Below are 18,286 nucleotides of genomic sequence, written 5' to 3' on the forward strand. Positions count from 1 at the left end.
AATGTGAGTTAAAGACATCCTAAAAAGAATAAACAATTAAAAGATACATAAAAAAAATTATGTTAGAGTGGAGTTTGCAAAACTCCCCTTAAAGAACACTTTTTGAGGTCTGTCGCTTAATTTTTTTTAGATGAATTTATTTTCTACGAGTGCACAACTGTGATGGTCATAATCCCCATATAAAACACTACTTTTTCATTTCCTGAGCTAGTTTCATCTCCTCTTCATTTCCACAAAGGGTTCTGATGTCAGTTCAAGTCTGGAAAGAGTTTAAGGAGCTCAAGGATTTTGGTCTCCAGTTCCTTGGCTGTAGCTGCGTTCTCCGCCTTCACTTCTGTCCCGGTCACCCTGAGTCCCTTCAGCACTGAAACCAGAGCGTCCGCGTTCTTCACTGAGTCCCTCTGCTCCTGATCTGCTTTCATCTCGTCTACCCAGCCCAGATAGGCTTTCAGTAACCCCAGGTCATCAACAAAGTTTCCAATAATCCTGAGTTCAGGCCTGTGTCTCTCCAGCTCTCTCAGTCTCTTCTTTCCGACCTCTCCTATATCGTTCCCTACGATTCTGTAAGCAAACAATGAAAGCATATGAAAATATTGAAAAAAAGACACAGGGTCAACGTGTTACACTTCAGTGGTGCCACTCTTAGTCTAGTGTGGGTTAGGAATTCTCTCAAATCATCGCAATAAAGATCAGCATACTGTAGAGGGCAGCACAGTGATGCTCAAGATCTTTCCTGCACTGAAATATATAGAAAGAGGGGAAATACCTCATTTCAAAGTGTAGGTTCAAATTCTTCCCATTATTTCCTTTTTCTCAGATATCTCTGATTTAGTTTTTTCAATAATATTGAATCCCCCCCCCTCTCTCTCTCCCTGTCTGTCTCTCTCTCCCTCTCTCTTTGTCTCTGTCTCTCTCTCCCTTACGTGAGAGTCTTCAGGGTTGTGTTCTTGCTCAGGCAGTTAACAATGTTCTCTGTGCCCTTTTCTGTGATGCCAGTGATATCCAAATACAGTTCTTCCACAGTGGAGTTCTGCTCCAGGGCTGTCCACAGTGCCAAAACCCCCTCGGGACCCAGGTTGTTGCCGCACATGCTGCAACACAGAAAACAGGGACGGAGGGGATAGGCGAATGGAAAGGGAACCTTCTCATGACGTCCTTCTCACCCACAGTTGGGTAACAATATTTAGTTATCTTCATTTTCAGTATCTAATTCAACACAGCCCATTTCATACTTAGCATTTAACGTCTTATAATTATTTTGTTGGTGTCAAAACTGATAATGTTTTAAAACTACTTGGATCATAACAGATTTGGAGAGATTCAGCTTAAAACATTTTGGGAGTGAAGTCTGAAAATCACTTACAACAACTTTTTCACCTGACAGTCCTTCGACTTCAAAACAGCAGACTCCAGTATGGCTGCACTCTTATCCAAGCAATTGTAGCGCAAACTTTATGAGACCAAAAGCAACAGAGTACACTTTTAGTACTGTGAATATAAAATTTTGAATCACTTTTTTGCTCTACTCAACATTGCAAATTTTAGCTCTGAAGTGTAATAAAAAAATGTGCTTAGAGATCAGTGAAGCCAAAAAGAAACCATGTACTTACTAGAGGGATTCACAGCGATGCAGAATAGAGCCTAGTTTAAGTAGTCCACGGTTCCCAATATTGGAGTAACCAAGATTAAGTTCCTCCAAATTGCTGGAAGAAAACTGCAGCACATACTGTAGGGCAGCACAGTCCACCACACTCAGCTTCATTTTAAAAAGATTCACCTTCTTTATCTCTGGCGCCACCCTGCTGGTGGTTTCCTGCATATGCAGCTCCATTAGACAATGGAGTAGGTTCAGCGCTGTCTGATTGGATATTTCCCTCTCCTTGAACTGCTGCTGGAACCACAGACCTAGCTGGATCAGGAAGTCCAGGTCTCCTTGTTTTTCAAGTGTGTCTGGAGTCAGACCATCCAGCATTCCTTTTAGTTTAGATCGTATGAGTCCCATGAAAAAGCGTGTGAACATCTGCAAGTTTTCCACCTGGATGTGCTCAAGATGTTCATTGTTACTAATGAGTGGAGGATGTGTAGCTGAAGGAAGAAGCTCCCCAAAGCTCCAAAAATCAAGAGCCCTCAAAACATCTTCTTGATTTGGAAGGCTGATCACACAGTAAAGAGCTGCAAGGTGCTCCTGAACAGTCAAGTGAAAAAATGCAAACATTTCGACTTTCTCCTCCTTGACAGACACCAGGATCTGACTGAGAAAGGTGCTACGGATTTCTTGTGGTTCGATCCCAAATCTCTCCAGGTCCTTTCTCTCAAATAAGATCTTGCTCCTCAGAAGGTTTTCATAGGCCAGTTTACCCAGGTTGATCAGCTGATCTCTGACCAGTCTAAGAACCTCTGATCTCCGGGTATACCTTTCAGCTTTGCCTTTGAGCGCGTGGTGTTTGACTGCCGTGAAGAGGTAATAGTAGTAAACCTCGCTGACAGTTTTTGGGGGGTTGAGTTCTAGGGAATTTTCACCGTTCTTCTCCTTTTTACCCTCTGAGAAAAACTCTGCCATGGCAGTGCAGATAATGTAACAGTACAATGGAATGAAAGACAAGACGAAAAGGTTGTCATTCCCAATAATGTAGTTGTATACTTTTTCTGCCACTTGCTGATCCTTGTAGAATTTTGACGTGTACTGTTTTACCTGCATTTCCTCAAATCCCAGAACCACACAGCAGCGCTGGAACAACTCCTTGGGTGCATCTGTAGAAGGTCTGGTAGTGAGAATGACAGAGGACTCAGGAAGAAGGCTTCCTCTGATCAACGCAAGTATCAGCTCTGAGACAGGTAACTTGGTTTCGAGGTTCATTTCTTTATCTTTACTGTTCCAATCCAGCAGATATTTGAACTCATCCAGACCATCAAGGATAAAGAGCACTTTATCAGGTAAGCTCAAAATGTCTGGCAGTACATCTCGCAGGTACAAGAATCTGGATCCGAGAAGATCCTGAAAGCTTAGGGGAGCGTCAATCAGATTCAGCTCACGGAAGCGGAGATCGAACACACAAGCAAAGTTTCGCATGTCTTTTCCCAATGCCCACTCATACATCAGCCTCTGCATGGCAATGCTTTTCCCAATGCCTGCAATGCCCTTCACTTTCACACGTTTTGGGGGCCGCCCAGCAGGTTCCTGGGGAGAGAATAGTTGACAAGGACTTATGCGTCTGCAGGCCTGATGGGCATAGATCCTCGATCGACGACTAGCCAGGGTGAAGTATTCGTGTCGAGTGCTATCGATGCCTGAGTCATTGTCCTCGGTAACGAAAAGGTCGGTATAGCGGACTTCAATGTGAAGGCTTGAATTGAAGTCTTTCTCTCCCCCTTCAGAGTAGCACATCAGTCGTTGAGTCTGATTCAGGACAGTGTTTTTATGAGCCGCAAGTGGAGCTGCATGTTAGGAGAGAGGGAGAGAGTGTGTGTGAGAGAGAGAGAGAGAGAGAGAGAGAGAGAGAGAGAGAGAAATAAAGAGAGAGAAAAAACACACCGCTCATTGCAAGAAACATAGTATTGTTTTAAGGTGCAGTCCTAGATGGGAAAGAGTGTAAGGGAGTGAAGAAAACATCATGTCAGACATATCTCTGGGTTTTCATAAGGGAAATTTAAACTATGTATTTCCAGAAAAGCTATAGGTGGTTTATTTTGCAGACATACCTCTTAGTTTGGCAGATTTCACACATTGCCGAACTTCAGACTGCTCATCTGCCAAGTCATGAAAAAAAAAAAATAAAAAATTGGTTAATGAAGAAACTAACTGAAAGAGGTTCCTGTGATATCATCATTAACTATAAGATATAGTTCATTCTTTGCAGATTTATTTTTTCTTTGCTTTGTTGTCATGATAACTGGATCTTTGAATTTAAGATAATTGGTGCTTTCAATTTGACTTTGGTTCTTTCTATATGTGGTGTACGAATTTGTGTGTAGCTGCGTGATTTGAACATTTATCCGAAATTCCTCACCTTTTTGAGGACTCACAGTTATGTCTTTAGATTTGTTTTTAGATAATTTTGAAAACAGTTTGAAACTACTCTTCTCTTTTGTCTTCCTCTTCTCTGTGAAAATGAAGCACAATACAAAGAAAAAGATCAAATTCCTAACTTGTTTGAAAACAGTGTGTGTGATCTGCAGCCAGGCAAAACACATTTTGAATTTGGGTTATAAAGAACAGAACAGTAGAGTAAACGGCCAACTGTCACACATAATAAAATAATGATAAGCTACACGGAGACAGTTATTGAGACGAGAAAAAAGAATGGCCTTATTTTATGGCTTGTAATTTGAACTGCACAAAAGATATGGAATGAATTGATGTTTGTGTTAATCATTTATCAGTATAATCTCCTTTATGATCATTTTAATCCTTTCCAGGGATACTTTATGCACAACCATTTTTGAAAACAATGTAAAATGTTTGTTGATAACCTCCAAAACAGTGCAACCTCATATTTTTTCCTGTCTTTGGACCAGAAAAAATATTTGGACCAATTAACATTTTTAAGCAGTGTCTTAATGCATCCAGATGAAAAACTGACCATCCTGAAAAACGGGATCTATAAAATGGGAGTCCCATTTTTTTCAGATCCAAATTTATTCAGATCCAAATGCCTTAATGTTTTTTCATATAAACACATTTTTTACTGTGAGTATTACCTTCCTGTTTGACAGGAGCTGCCTCCTTTTTGCTGAGACCTGGAGTGTCTTTGCAGTTTTGTTCAACCCACGTCTGCAGTTTGACACAGTAATAATCCTGAACGTCTTTCAGGACCTGGAGGAAATGCTGGCTGCTCTCTTCTTTTGCACACACCACCTCCAGGGTTGCGGCCACTGCGTTACTGTTGGAGCGCTCCAGCATTGAGATGTACTGTTCCCGGGTCAGAACCCCTGCGTCGTACAGCCAGCGGAGCAGCGGTGCCGGGTTTTGTTTCAGCCACTCCAGCAGGACGTCTCTTTGGGACCTCAGGAGATTCTGCGTGGACGCCATGACTTGCCAGACCGGGCTGTTGCAGAAAATAACATACAAAAAAAAAAAAAAAAAAAAAAGAAAAATTGGACATCTGAGAAATAAGAGCAATCCTTTGTCAGTCTGTATTATTACAGTTTATATTCATGTGAATGCATGCTGAGAGTACCTTTATGTCTCAAGATCGTTGTAACATGACTGTGCTCTGATTTCGTGTAACTGCGACATGAAATCATTTGCAACCAGCTGTCGGTATGTCAGATATTCCTGAACTGACTAGAGATGCCAAGGCACAGTTCACTGTGCCAAAATGCTAGTAGCTAAGCCAAGGTTGTGGAAACAAAATAAATCTACCATCCCTTTCAAATTTTAATCAAAATAAAGATAAAGTTCATAAAAAAGCAGTGACACATTAGTTTAAGTTTTATCTTGAAGAAAAACATAGGATGGAAAAGCATATTTCATGGTGCAAAGAGATTTCTGAATGCCTGTAGTTAGCGCCCTTACCTCCACACCTAATGTGTAGTGGTTTTCCTGCAGGTTCAGGGTCCTGTCTGTGACTTGACATTCCTTCAACTGTTTCTTTGAGATTAGACTTGTACCTGTGCCTGTTATCTCAAAGGGAGTGGCAAATACACCACTTCAGTGAAAGAACTGTAAAACAGGTCCATAGTCCTAGCAGGTTTTTTTGTTTTTCTAATGAAGCTGTTATGGTTTTGTTGCTCCAAAAGATCAAAATTACACTTGATCTTGGTCTGACGGGTAATGAGTGCAGTGTCAGCTTCTATTGTTTTGAAAAAGCAATAGGTCAGGATTAATATGTGACTTATTCGGTCCATATAATAATGATCCAGTGCAACAGCGTGTTACACTGAGCAGGAACCTTAAAGTAAACGTGATTTACAATGCTGTCTCTACTTACATATTACGTTCTAAATTATGAATCTTGAAGTATAATATATTACCATTAAACAGCACCTCTGGCACAAATATCTAGCTTATATGTATTAGTTGTTCATAAAATATTCCACTGGCTGTTCTCTATGTAAAACTTAACACACACACACACACACACACACAGTATACTTGCACAACACACCTGCATACATGTTATGATATTGTTGTATTTATTGCAAACTAGATTCCGTTTATAGGCTGAAGATGAAAATAAAGTTGAGAGAAATACTCCTGACCGATGCACTAAGAGCAGCCAAGACACTGACTGTCAGTTTCTTTCTTTCTTTCTTTCTTTTGTTAAATTAATAAGCATATCCAGCAGGAGAGACCGTGGAGTTAGTCTTCTGTATCATTACAGGGAAATTGCTTTCCTTTGAAAAACATCTCCAAGCTGTAAATAACAATAATAAGTCCATATTGCTTCCATTTACTTCATTCAAGTCAACCGTTGGGGTCACCGTTACGTATGAGCACCATTATCGCCAGTCATTGTAGTTTCTCTTGAAAAATGTTTAATGGCTTTGCGCTTTGTTTCCCTTATTGCTGACTGCTTACATCCACCCATCTCCATGAATGGTTGATGTTTGTATTTCTAATACAGTGAGAACAATGGGACATGATGGAGTTTGAATGGAAATGCTTAGAAGCATGAGACTGAGTCATTCACATGCTGTTACATAACTCTGCTAGTCTCTCACAGCGCAGCAGAGGGCAACACAAAGAGACACCAATGAGTTTCAGTTGTTATAAATGAGTTTAATATTCATTCTGTACGCCGGTCATCTCGTTCATTTTCTCACTTGACGTTAACAAAATGGTACTTTGTTACTGTAAGGGTTTTAAATCAGCAACTAAAAAAAAATGGCCCTGGAAAAAAGAAAAAAGGTTGTTGAAAAAGTGATGTAGAGAGTGGTGGGGGAAAAAAAAGGATCTTCCAGGACAGGACTATGAAACCAGCTTTGGCTTTAAAAAGCGACTTCCCCTCAGACCAAAAAAAAAAAAAAAAATTCCATTACTTGGTCTACTGATTTATACTGGCCTGTTCCCATGCCCCACACCCCACATGGACCCAAAGCTTTCAGAGATTTACGTTTTTTTATGGTCCTGTTGTTATGTATTGCTTTTTTGTTTAGCTTTAAATTGTATTTAATTATACCGATACACACAATGAAGGTAGAATCTCTGATTACTGCTGTTTTCTTACACAACATCCAAACATATTTTCCTTTTTTTTTAAAAAAAAAAATGATTGATAGAACAAGGTGTTGCTGGAAACACTGTCACTGCAGCCAGTAGAAACGTTTCATTTTTTGGGATTTGCTTGGCTGCTTTGACTGCAAGTGTTCAAACTCTATGCTGTAACTTGCCTTCAAGCTGTGATTCAAGCGTTTTATAACTGATTTGTAATCAATTACACTAGTTACCAAGTCAGTCTGGTTCTAACCAGGTTGTATTTACCAAATGTTGTACATTTTTGTCTTCCAACTTAGTATTCTAGGGGGAGTGAATACAAATGTATGTGAAAATTTCCTGACTGGAGACTCACACATAATCTCCAAAACATGACAAGTATAAAACAAAAGCTGATTGTAAATAATATTTATTAACATAGAATCACTGGACAGTTTCTTGCTTTTTTTGCAGACCAGGCTAATATCCAGTGATATAAAGATATTCAGTCATGTTGTTTCCACAGAATCCTTCCACAAAAGTATTGAAATGTCCATGCAAACAGAACAATCTGGATCAGAACAACATCAGAGAAGTGATCCTACATCTCTGTGTAGTTCCTCATTCTGCAGAATACCATTCAACTGTAATGTAAAGGCATACTTTGCTCTTTAGGCCATGATTGCTTAAAATCTCACAACTTAGAAAAGCAGTAATAAAGAAACCACGGATACCTCCTTTTGGTGCAAAAACATTTTTGACTTGCAAAGAATTATTAGTATAGATGCGCATTTACTGTCCTTCAAATGTTGAGTAGATGATGCAGCTTAAGATCAGAGGACAGTATTGTAAACCAGACTTCTGTCCTCAAGTAGCTGAATTCATTTCTCAGAAATCGTAGAAATACAGAAGCAGAGAATTTTTTCCTTTTTTCTTTTAACTTTTTTTTTATGGCCATTAAAGCTCTTGAGTGTTCTTAACTCTTACCATCTTTGGCCTATTCATATGACCCCTGTTTTTTTAGACAAACAAAGAAATCTGTTTCCAGCTATGCTGTCTATACAGACCTACGGCTGTCATCTGCGCTAAAATCTCTATTTATTCCATGTCCTCACCCCATCTGCCGTTGTTTTTCATTTCCATGTTGACCTCGAATCATCACTTCTCCCTCTTTGTTTCTCCCCTTCGACTGTGTTCTCAAGTGTTTGTGTTTATGATGTGCTTTAAAAAGAGGTGGGCTGTCCGTACGCCAAAAGCAGTGCACACTGCGGCCCTCTGCATAATCACCGGGGCCTTTTATTCGAGGAGCAGTGGCAAAGAGAAAGGCGAAGACTAGGTGGATGAGTAGATGAAATAAATAAGCAAATTCCAGAAGTATATAGGGTTATGATTCGTGTCTTTACACCACTGGATCAGAATTTATTTATTTATTTATTTACTTACTTACTTACTTACTTACCAGAATGTATTCACAGTAGCACCACAAGTCTGAACTGTGTAGTGGAAGGAAAAAGTGCATTGCCGCACTTCCCCATGGCTGCCAGCAGGGGGTGGACAGGGAGGTGTGTGCTTCTGCTGTTTAGCCATCACTTTTATCATCCACTGGACACTGCTCTCAGTCTACAGTGCACCTGTGCAAAACTACTAAACAAACAAACACATGAATGACAGGTAACGTATTTCCAAATTTCAGACAAAGAGATTCATGATGTTTGAAGAATTGAAACAAACAGCAATATCTTCCTTATCGTCCTTATGCTAAACCTCTGGCAAAGACATTTAAAACACATGAGCAAATTTTCCGAAAAATAAATAAATAAATAAATTACAAGACAAGAATTTGCAAGCTCATTAATTCTGCCATAACATAGTTGTCATAATATGCATGGCAACTCTTTTTTTTTTCTTTTCTTTTTTTTTTACCTCTCTCATTCTGACTCTACACAAAAGGCATGGACAATCTGAGGTGGGTGTCAGATAGTTATTGCCAAAGCAATTTTGCAGGCTAAAACTTTCACTGACAGTTCAATTATTCCCCCTGTCATCAGATGAGTTTTTAAAAGGTAGTAACTAGTCTGTGCAGGTAAATAATCCGCCGAATCCCATAGTAACACTTTACAGAACTGTGCTTAACCCTCAGTGGACTGCCTCTCTATCCGAATAAGTGAAAAAACAGATATCACCCAATCCATACATAATACAAGCAGCCTGGTTTCAGCTGTTTTTCCGTTCATTTTCACATCCATTTGGGCCAAACCACATTCCATTTTCAGCTATTCGCTGTTTTACCATAGTTCTGCTCCTTGGAACCACAAAAAAAGTACCTGATTGCAGAGTGCCAAAAGAGACACCCCATACTTTCTTTCATCTGAACTACATGTAAGTACTACACTGAAAACTTGGACACTAAAACGCATGCTCTTTCTGGATGACAGCTCTGCTTTCAACATGATCCGGAAAGGAGGCTGATTGTGAAGCTGGCAGGCCTTGGAGTGCCGCCACCCACCTGTGACTGGATTCTGGATTTCCTTACAGGCAGACGACAGCTGGTGAGGATGGGAAATAAGGTCTCTGCTGACCTCACAGTCAGCACAGGAACCCCCCAGAGCTGCTGCCTCAGCCCCAAACTCTATGCCCTGTACACTCATGACTGTGTTTCCACCCAGGACAACAATATCATTATTAAATATGCAGATGACACGACCACCCTTGGCCTCATCAAGGGTGGGGACGAGTCATCATAAAGGGAATTACTGAACAAAATCATTGTCTATGGAGATATGGTTGTTGTTAAGGACAACAACCTTGTTCTTAACATAGATAAAACCAAAGAACTAATTCTGAACTTCAGAAGGAGAGCCCCCCCCCCCCCCCCCCCCCCCCCCCCAATCAGGCTGCTGAAGAAGGCTGGGCTCAGCCGTCAGCCCCTCACTCATGCCTACAGAGAACTCATATAGACCATGAGCAGCATCACTATGTGGTTTGGAAACACCAGCAAGGCTGAGAGGACATTTTTTCAACGAGTCATCAAAACTGAAGAGAGAATCATCGGCTCTGACCTCCCCTCCATGGATACACTCTACACGCAACACACAAAAAAACCTAACAGATATATTTAAAATGAATAAAACAAATCAAAATCAAGGGTAAAGTTGTAGTTTCGTTGTCCTTTTGGGGAAGTGATTGGGCGAGTCCGTGTGGGGGCGAGCAGGATTTTTCACTCTGTGGAGGTCACCACAGCTGTTTTGTTTCGATAAACAGGAACAGTTGTAGTTATAGTAATGCTTTTTGTGCTGTTACAAATGTCATGCCACATTCAGTGGTTAATGTCAAAGGGCCATTTTTATTCTCATGCGGGATTTGTTTGTCTGAAAAACTGTATTTGGCCATCTGAGTACCACAGGTACAACTTGGCATCAAATGCAAGATCATTTTAAAGTCATGGCCAGGAAATGAAGCATTCATTTCGTCACCATTTTTCATTCATTACTCTTGCACTAATCAATACACTGAAGAGTAAAGACATTGCAATGATTTGTAACAAGGCAGTCAGATTTAACATGCAGAGCAGTGTAGTGTGAAAATTACATTTCATGGTGCTTACAAAACATTGCAGACATTGAGTTAAGGCAATTACCCAGAGGTGATGTGGGTGTGTTTTTCTGCTAATTTAAGGAGCTGGGATTTGGCTAGTTAGCTAGGCAGTGGCTAGTTGTCAGGCTAATCCCTTAGGTTTAAACCTGTAGTGTTCACATGAAGGATCTGTTTTAAAAAATCCAAATGAAAAAAATGATAAATGGCATCTGACATAGATTTCAGCTTTGAAACAGCTGATTTGTGCTGTGCTTTTGGTCTCCTGAACATCTGTTCTGAATGCACAAAACACACACACACACAAACACAAACACAAACAAACACACATTAAAGAGAGAAAAATTCTTAGAATGCCAGCTTTGCCCACAGACACTGACATGATAGCGTTCAAATCAGCATGATCACTTGGAATTGGGGTGGCCACTGTCATGACCACCAAAAGGAGGACATCCAAGCTCAAAAAGGAGGACAAAAGGAAAAACCAGTTGACATCCAATTCAAAAGACACAGAATGAAAACAACAACCTATATCACAGCTGCGATCAAACTGAACCAAAACCCGCTCTATAAACTGACAGGATAAAATAAATGTTCTACTCGCCAAAGATGCCTACTTGTGATATCTGACCTGTTCCTAGCTGCTTCCAAGATTTTGAAATTCATCCTTGGCACTTTTCGTTATGAATGTATGTTGTTTACACCACTCAGGGTTATATACAGTTTTTCGTTTCGGCATTTTCACTGACTTAAGTAAAATTAGGTAAACTGGACAAGATAAGATAACAGTCTGTTTGAAATATTTCAGTCAGGCTTCAGGTGTTTTCACTCTACTGAAACCGCCCTTACTAGAGTAACTAATGATCTTTTATTAGCCATGGATGCTGGTGCTACCTCTGTTCTTATTCTGCTTGATCTGAGTGCAGCATTTGACACGGTCGATCACACTATATTGTTAAAGCGCTTGGAAAACCAAATTGGCATTCGTGGCCTGGCGCTCTCTTGGTTTAAATCTTATCTCTCTGAGAGAAAGCAGTGTGTCCACTATAATTATGTGACCTCTGAATACCACAAGCTTAACTATGGTGTTCCTCAGGGATCAGTCCTTGGCCCTCTTCTATTCTCTATTTACATGCTCCCTTTGGGTGACATTATTCGTAGTTACAACATTAACTTCCATTGTTATGCTTGCTCAGATTTTCTTACCTATCCAGCATAATGACCACTCTGAATTGGCTAACCTTGAGGCATGTCTTTGTGCTATTAAGGGTTGGATGTCTTCAAATTTCCTGATGCTTAACGCAGGCAAGACTGAAATGCTGGTCATTGGTCCCCCTACGCATAAGCATCTTTTTAGTGATCTAACTCTAAATTTTGACAACTGCATCATCTCTCAAAACTCTTCAGCTAAGAACCTTGGTGTGATTTTTGACTCTAGTCTCTCGCTAGTCACTCATATCAAGAACACAACCAAAACTTTTATCACCTCCATAACATTGCTAAAATTAGCCCAATGCTAAGTATGGCTGATGCAGAAACCATTGTTCACGCATTCGTCACGTCTCGCCTCGATTAATGCAATGTTCTTTACTCTGGCCTGCCTGCCTCTAGTACCAATAGTCTTCAGCTGGTCCAGAATGCTGCTCCCAATTCATGCAAGGGCAGATTTTAAGGTCCTCTTATTAACATATAAAATTTTACATGGGCTTGCGCCTTCCTACCTGTCTGGCTTAATTACACCCTATAACCCACCTCGCATCCTGCGCTCTCAAGATTCTGGATTATTAGTCATTCCAAGAGTTAAAAAGAAGTCCGCTGGCAACCGAGCCTTTTCCTACCGCTCTCCCTTCCTTTGGAATGGTTTACCTAAAGAAGTTAGAGAAGCAAACTCTCTCAATACCTTTAAAACAAGACTAAAGACTTATCTATTTTCTCGAACTTATGCATGATATAATTTTGATTTGACTTTGTTATAGACATGTAAAGCCCTTTGAGACTATAAATAATGATATTGGGCTCTAAATAATAATAATAATAATTATTATTATTATTATTATTATTATTATTATAAGCTTAACGATCAGCTGGTACCAATGTTGACACTGTTACTACACTACATATTTGGTGATTGGCAAGCGTTTATACATTAAACCAATGAAATACAAGGTCATTAATTTGACAAAATCAGCCAATAACCTGCAAAATAGTAATACTGATGTTGAAAATAACTGCGATCGTAAATATGCACTTTCAGAGTGCACGCACGCACCATTAGCCAATAAAAATGCAGACTTCTTTCACAGTAGCCAATAAGACTGACACATGTAACAAAGTGTGCTCTAGCGCAGTGAATTTACAAGCACGCACGATTTTTATTTGATACCATCAAAAGGAGGACAAATAGGCACCCGTCCTCTGTCCAAAAGCCGGACATATGGCCACCCTACTTGCAATACATTTACCCTATACCCTATACTGAGGACTTCTAATACCAATACTAATACTAATACTGATACTAATACTAATATTAATACTAATACTAATTCCAAAATAACCAATTTGCATTGCTGTTGCTATCATTATTGTCATTATTGTTGCTGTTGTTATTGGGTGTGGTAGCGTACCTTGCAAATTATCCAAAGGCAAAGTTCTGGTACAGCACATGTCGTATTTTCATCAAATGTGCAATTTTTCTCAAAAAAAAAAAAAAAAAAGCTATTTCTGCTATTTCTGCTGAGCTTTTGTTTGTCTCCTTCCATACGCCAGGCAGGACATTATGAAATTCTGTGTGTGAAATTCACTGAATTCATTTTTTTTTTTCAGTATATATTTATACTGCACTTTCTTTTTCATAGACCAAGCCAATCATTGCATCTATGCAGCTCTGCTCTTATAGCCCTGGAGACTGCTTTCTTTCAAAATTCATCTTCACACTGCAAAGCTAATAATAGTAATAAAGGTCTGTGCTGTCTTCTCGCATGGAAAATTACGGTCCAGAGATGAGGTCTCTATCTCCATATAAATCATTCAGGGGTTATAATTACTACCTCAATGAAACTGAGGTTATTTAGTTATCGCATTTTTAAAAAAAAACAAAAAAAACTGACATGCAACCTTTTTTAAATAACTGATATGCAACCTTCTCCATAGTGAAGGGCTGGTGTTTGTATGGTTTATGGGTGTCCAACGCCGATGGAAGTGGAAACAGGGCTGGAGCGTGAGTCTGAGTCATTCCTTAAACATTACACAATTCTGCTGAGTTGACTCTTTCCCTCTCCGACTCTTATGACCTGATCTTGCCATGGACAGAAAAAAAAACAACACATTATGATTGAAAAGAAAAGAAAAGAAAAGAAAAAAGAAAAGAAAAGAAAGGCAGATTTTCTACTGATGAATGTATTTCATATACACTAACTATAAATGCATAATGAACATGTTTCCGTTTCTCAGTCAGTCTGTGCGGTCACTTTTTAACGTTGGTATACATACAAATTAGGGCATTTTATTTCTTGTTTAAATTTGAAATAATTTTGATCAAGATGGGTGCTTCTCATTAAATCAGATTTATCTTTGTTGTAGAGGGTCAGTGCAGTGCAGGAAGGGGAATTTTGCAGGTCAGGCTTGTGAAACCAACTTACTTCCTTTTCAGACCAAGAAAAAGCTTTTTCATTCTTTCTCTACAGACTGGTCATCATTACTCCGGTGACTCTGTGACATCCACATGGGGCCATGCTTTGGAATGGAGCAATCATGTTCTTTATCGCTGCGTTCGGTATGTATCCTCATCTCCTCATCATCCTCACCTTTTTGGTTTCATTCATATTCAGATTTGTTGAAATGTGTCTAAAGAGATGTAGGTCTTTTATTGTAAATTGCTGATTTATTTTCATTGCTTTCAAGCACCACCATCTCAGCAAATGTGTACACTGTTCCCTTTATGAAACGGAGATGCCTTTTTTCACATTGTGCAAAGACTTCATGCTGTATTAAAACCCTGTTTGAATGGCATTTTTCACATTTCTGTGGTGTTTTCTTGAACATTTCAAATGCCTAGTGTGTTAATATAGAGATCAGACAGCGTGTCTGATTCCAACTTCCACGTTTCTTACTTTAACCCTGTTGTGAAATGTCCATGTGATGACTGCACACAAAGAGACAATGGTCAGAGCACTGACTTGAGTTTGACCTATTTTCCATTTGAGTGTCTCACACTGCGTATTGATCAGTGTCATTATGATTCTGTGCTAGATGTAATTCATCCTGAATGGCTCCAAAAATTTCCTCTGTTCTTCCCCAGCGTTTGTTTGTTCCCAAGCGGACGCTATCTTCCCTACGGCTCCGGACCGAGTCAGCGCCTTGGCGGGCTCCTGCGCTGTCATCCCGTGCTCCTTTTCGCCCGTTCATGGAAAAGTCAAGCATGTGGAGGTCAGGCTGCGGTTTAAATCTTTACCCTTTGCTTCAATCAAGGGAACGGCCTTTGGCACTCAGGAGGGCGTGAGCACGCACTCGAAGTTTCGCAAACGCACCGCCCTGGCAGGAAACCTCAGCAAAGGAGACTGCTCTGTGTCCATCCGGAGCCTCAGAAAGGACGACGCCGATAGGTATGAGCTACAGCTGAAAGAGAAGGGAGCGTCAGAGTGGGGCAGCGTAAAAATGATCCATCTGTCTGTAACAGGTGAGCTTATGTCTATGACAGCAATTTTACAGCGTGGTGGAATGCAGGGCTGTAATGCACAATGCAGTGTCTCTCCAAAACACACGTTTGAAGCAAGCAAACTACTACTGATAAGCAAAGGTCTCTCCTTACCGTTGTTCATACATCATGTCTTGCACAGATTCCCCTGAGAAGCCTGTAATCTCTGACCCAGGGTCAGTTTCTGAAGGGCAAATGATAGTCCTGAACTGCTCTGTGAAGTACAGCTGCCCATCAGAGGCACCCACTCTGCAGTGGACCTTGGAAAGAGGGGGTTCACAGAACAGGAGTATGTTTTGGGAGACAAAGGCTCCAGGACAACCGCCCACTCTCCACTCCTCTCTCACGTTCATTGTCTCTCATCACACCAAACCTCGGGTGGTTTGCGAGGCAGTTTATCCAGGGAATAGGAGAGCAGTATCAGCCAAAGAACTCCACATTAAGTGTAAGGTTCCTCTTATCTTCAGAGACTGATTAGTCCCGATTTTGCACTAAATGAATTACATTACATTACATGGCTTCTCCTTTTAAATTTGTCTCTGATGTTTGACTGATGTTTCATGTTGTTTTTGATGATGTAAGAAATATAAGCCATATATTTTTACCACACGGCTACATTACATCAAATCTGTGTTTTCTTCCAGTTCCTCCTAAAGATGTCTCCATTCATACCCATACCTTGTCCGTCAGTGAGGGAGGAAACGTTCTGCTTGCCTGCACCTGTAAGGCAGACCCACCTGTATCTGAGTACACCTGGTCCTACACACAGTCTGGGCACACTGTAATCCTCCCTCAGCGTACACACATGGTTCGAATTTTCAATGTGACCAGAGACATGCGGGTCCTGTGCGCGGTTCAGAACAAGATAGGGCGTGCAGAGTCTCCTCCCACACCAGTCAACGTGCAATGTGAGTATGTTTAGATTCACTGTTCGAAATTACAGTAAAAACATAACAATGCGGTGTCAGAGAACGAGAGATGAAAGTTAAACACGCACAAATACGCACTCCTTGTCAATCCAGTTTTCAATCTGTTCCTATGTCTGTCTGTCTGTCTGTCTCTCTGTCTGTCTGTCTGCCTATCTGGCTGTTTTGCATCCGTTCCCATCTGTCTTCAAGACAAGCCTCACATCTCCAGTCTGTTTTCCTCCTGTAACTGGGACGGCAGTCTGCTGGCTTGCAGCTGTGCGGTGGATGCCAACCCCCGACCCGCCATCACCTGGAGCGTGAACGGGAGCCTGCCTCCGGACGGCTACAACTCCTCCGTCTCAACTGAAAATCACAGCGGCGGCTTGTTGGTGGCCGTGCTGGAGGGTCCCATGGACGCTCCACTGGTGGTGACCTGTTACGCCTTCAATGCTTTTGGAAACGACTCTTATAACCTTCTGCAAGGGGATGAAGGTGAGCAACCTGACTCTCACATCAGCTGGGCCAGCACAATAACAATGAGATTCAGTTCTGGATAACACTGTGCGCTTGTAACCGTAATGTATGAGTGCTCTTTTCAAGCAAGCACAATGCTGGAGATCTTTTGGAGTCTATATTCCAAAAAGGCGTGAACAATCATACCAGATTACTTTAAAATTAATACACATATTTGAGTTGTTAATAAGGCATTATATAAGGACATGATTTCTTATAAAAAAAAAAACATTAATATGCATTATGGTAACTTCATAATTATCATATTTATAATGATTATATTTCAAATCAATCTTCTCCTGAGGTTGACAAGGTCTTATTTTTTGCGTTTGCCAGATGTTGTGTCACTGCTGTCTCTGATTGTGTAATAATGTGGTCAGTGTGTGCAGCGTGTGGTGATGACTGTACTCTGACGATGCTTCGGCAGGTACTCTGTTAATGTGGAAAGTGACGGCCGTGGGGAGCACAGTGCTTTCCCTTCTCCTTCTGTCTCTGCTCTTACTGTGCTGCTGTTGCTACTGCAGACGCAAGAAGACAGAGAGGTAAGCATCATGTGACCTTGTTTAGAGAAATAACACCAAAAAAAAATATGAGCGAAAATATGAGTTTGTTGGATTGTGGTTTTGCTCTTTCATGCGAGAAATTACGTGCTTTTCTAAAATAATTACTGTTCGTGTCGTGCATGTCATATTTACACATGCCCAATTTAAGCCCATACTTACAGTGTTTCGTATACTTTCTCAACAGAGCAGTACATATTTATAGGAGTTTTGTATTGTTATTTGTTAATGTAAATTAATAGTAATTTACTTCTGCATGTCTTCAGAAAAGAAAACAGAAGTGGATGCTCATTGAATTTTAGTTATAAACAGAGTCAAGACTTACATTTTGCAGAAAATCAAAACAACCATAACCAAATAACCTTCTTGTTTTAAACTTTTCTTTTCCATTCTCACCATTCATTCATTTCCGAAAGACAACACATCATGAGGTACAGACCCCCTGCAGTGTACCCTGAGAATATGGGAATCTACCAAGACAACACTCCCCTCTACATAAACTGTGCAGAGGTTACCAACATATACACTAATGGGAGTTACCAGTTAGTCTATCAGAACTGCACCCCAGTATTTGTCAGAACAAAACAGGTAAATAAAAATATAAACAAACAAAAAGCTGTGAGCAACACGTCGACAAAACACACGTCTTAAAAAAGCACTTAAAGACTAACTTGTTTTTGAGAGAGTTGCAATAAGGCTCTGTAAAGTTTAAAAAAAAAAATAGGTAGCTTGACATGAATGCTGATCTTGCAGCTACCTAAAGTTATCATTATTTAACGGTTATTCCGGAAGTAGCCAGTGCTACGTCAGAGAGAGAATGATATAAGCGTTGGTCATCTTACTTTTTCAGACACACAAGAGACAGAGGAGAGCTGGCAGGAGGGAG

General features: G+C 40.4%; 2 protein-coding genes across 2 annotated transcripts; one reads left to right on the forward strand and one right to left on the reverse strand.

Moving 5' to 3' along the window:
* Window positions 1-248: 248 nt before the first annotated feature.
* On the reverse strand, window positions 249-5,029 carry LOC115819708 (NLR family CARD domain-containing protein 3-like). The gene is made up of 5 exons (XM_030783210.1): window positions 4,699-5,029; window positions 1,611-3,435; window positions 1,364-1,450; window positions 924-1,091; window positions 249-561 (listed from the first exon to the last, which is right to left on the reverse strand). The coding sequence occupies exons 1-5, from the start codon at window positions 5,027-5,029 to the stop codon at window positions 249-251; spliced, it is 2,724 nt and encodes a 907-aa protein (XP_030639070.1).
* A 4,661-nt stretch (window positions 5,030-9,690) lies between these two features.
* LOC115819709 (sialoadhesin) lies at window positions 9,691-18,286 on the forward strand (the record flags this gene model as incomplete). Its single annotated transcript, XM_030783211.1, has 8 exons — window positions 9,691-9,859; window positions 15,042-15,401; window positions 15,562-15,864; window positions 16,064-16,327; window positions 16,538-16,819; window positions 17,268-17,382; window positions 17,817-17,988; window positions 18,251-18,286. Coding segments are annotated over exons 1-8 (1,701 nt in total), but the record flags the coding sequence as incomplete, so codon positions are not given.

This window comes from Chanos chanos, chromosome 8 (assembly GCF_902362185.1).
Source record: "Chanos chanos chromosome 8, fChaCha1.1, whole genome shotgun sequence".
Lineage (NCBI taxonomy): Eukaryota > Metazoa > Chordata > Actinopteri > Gonorynchiformes > Chanidae > Chanos > Chanos chanos.

Coding starts and splice junctions, on each gene's coding strand:
- LOC115819708 (XM_030783210.1), bottom strand. CDS start 5,029: ATGGCGTCCACGCAGAATCTCCTGAGGTCCCAAAGAGACGTCCTGCTG. Junction 3,436..4,698: donor AGCTCCTGTCAAACAGGAAG/GTAATACTCACA, acceptor CCTAACATGCAG/CTCCACTTGCGGCTCATAAA. Junction 562..923: donor ACAACCCTGAAGACTCTCAC/GTAAGGGAGAGA, acceptor GTTTGCTTACAG/AATCGTAGGGAACGATATAG.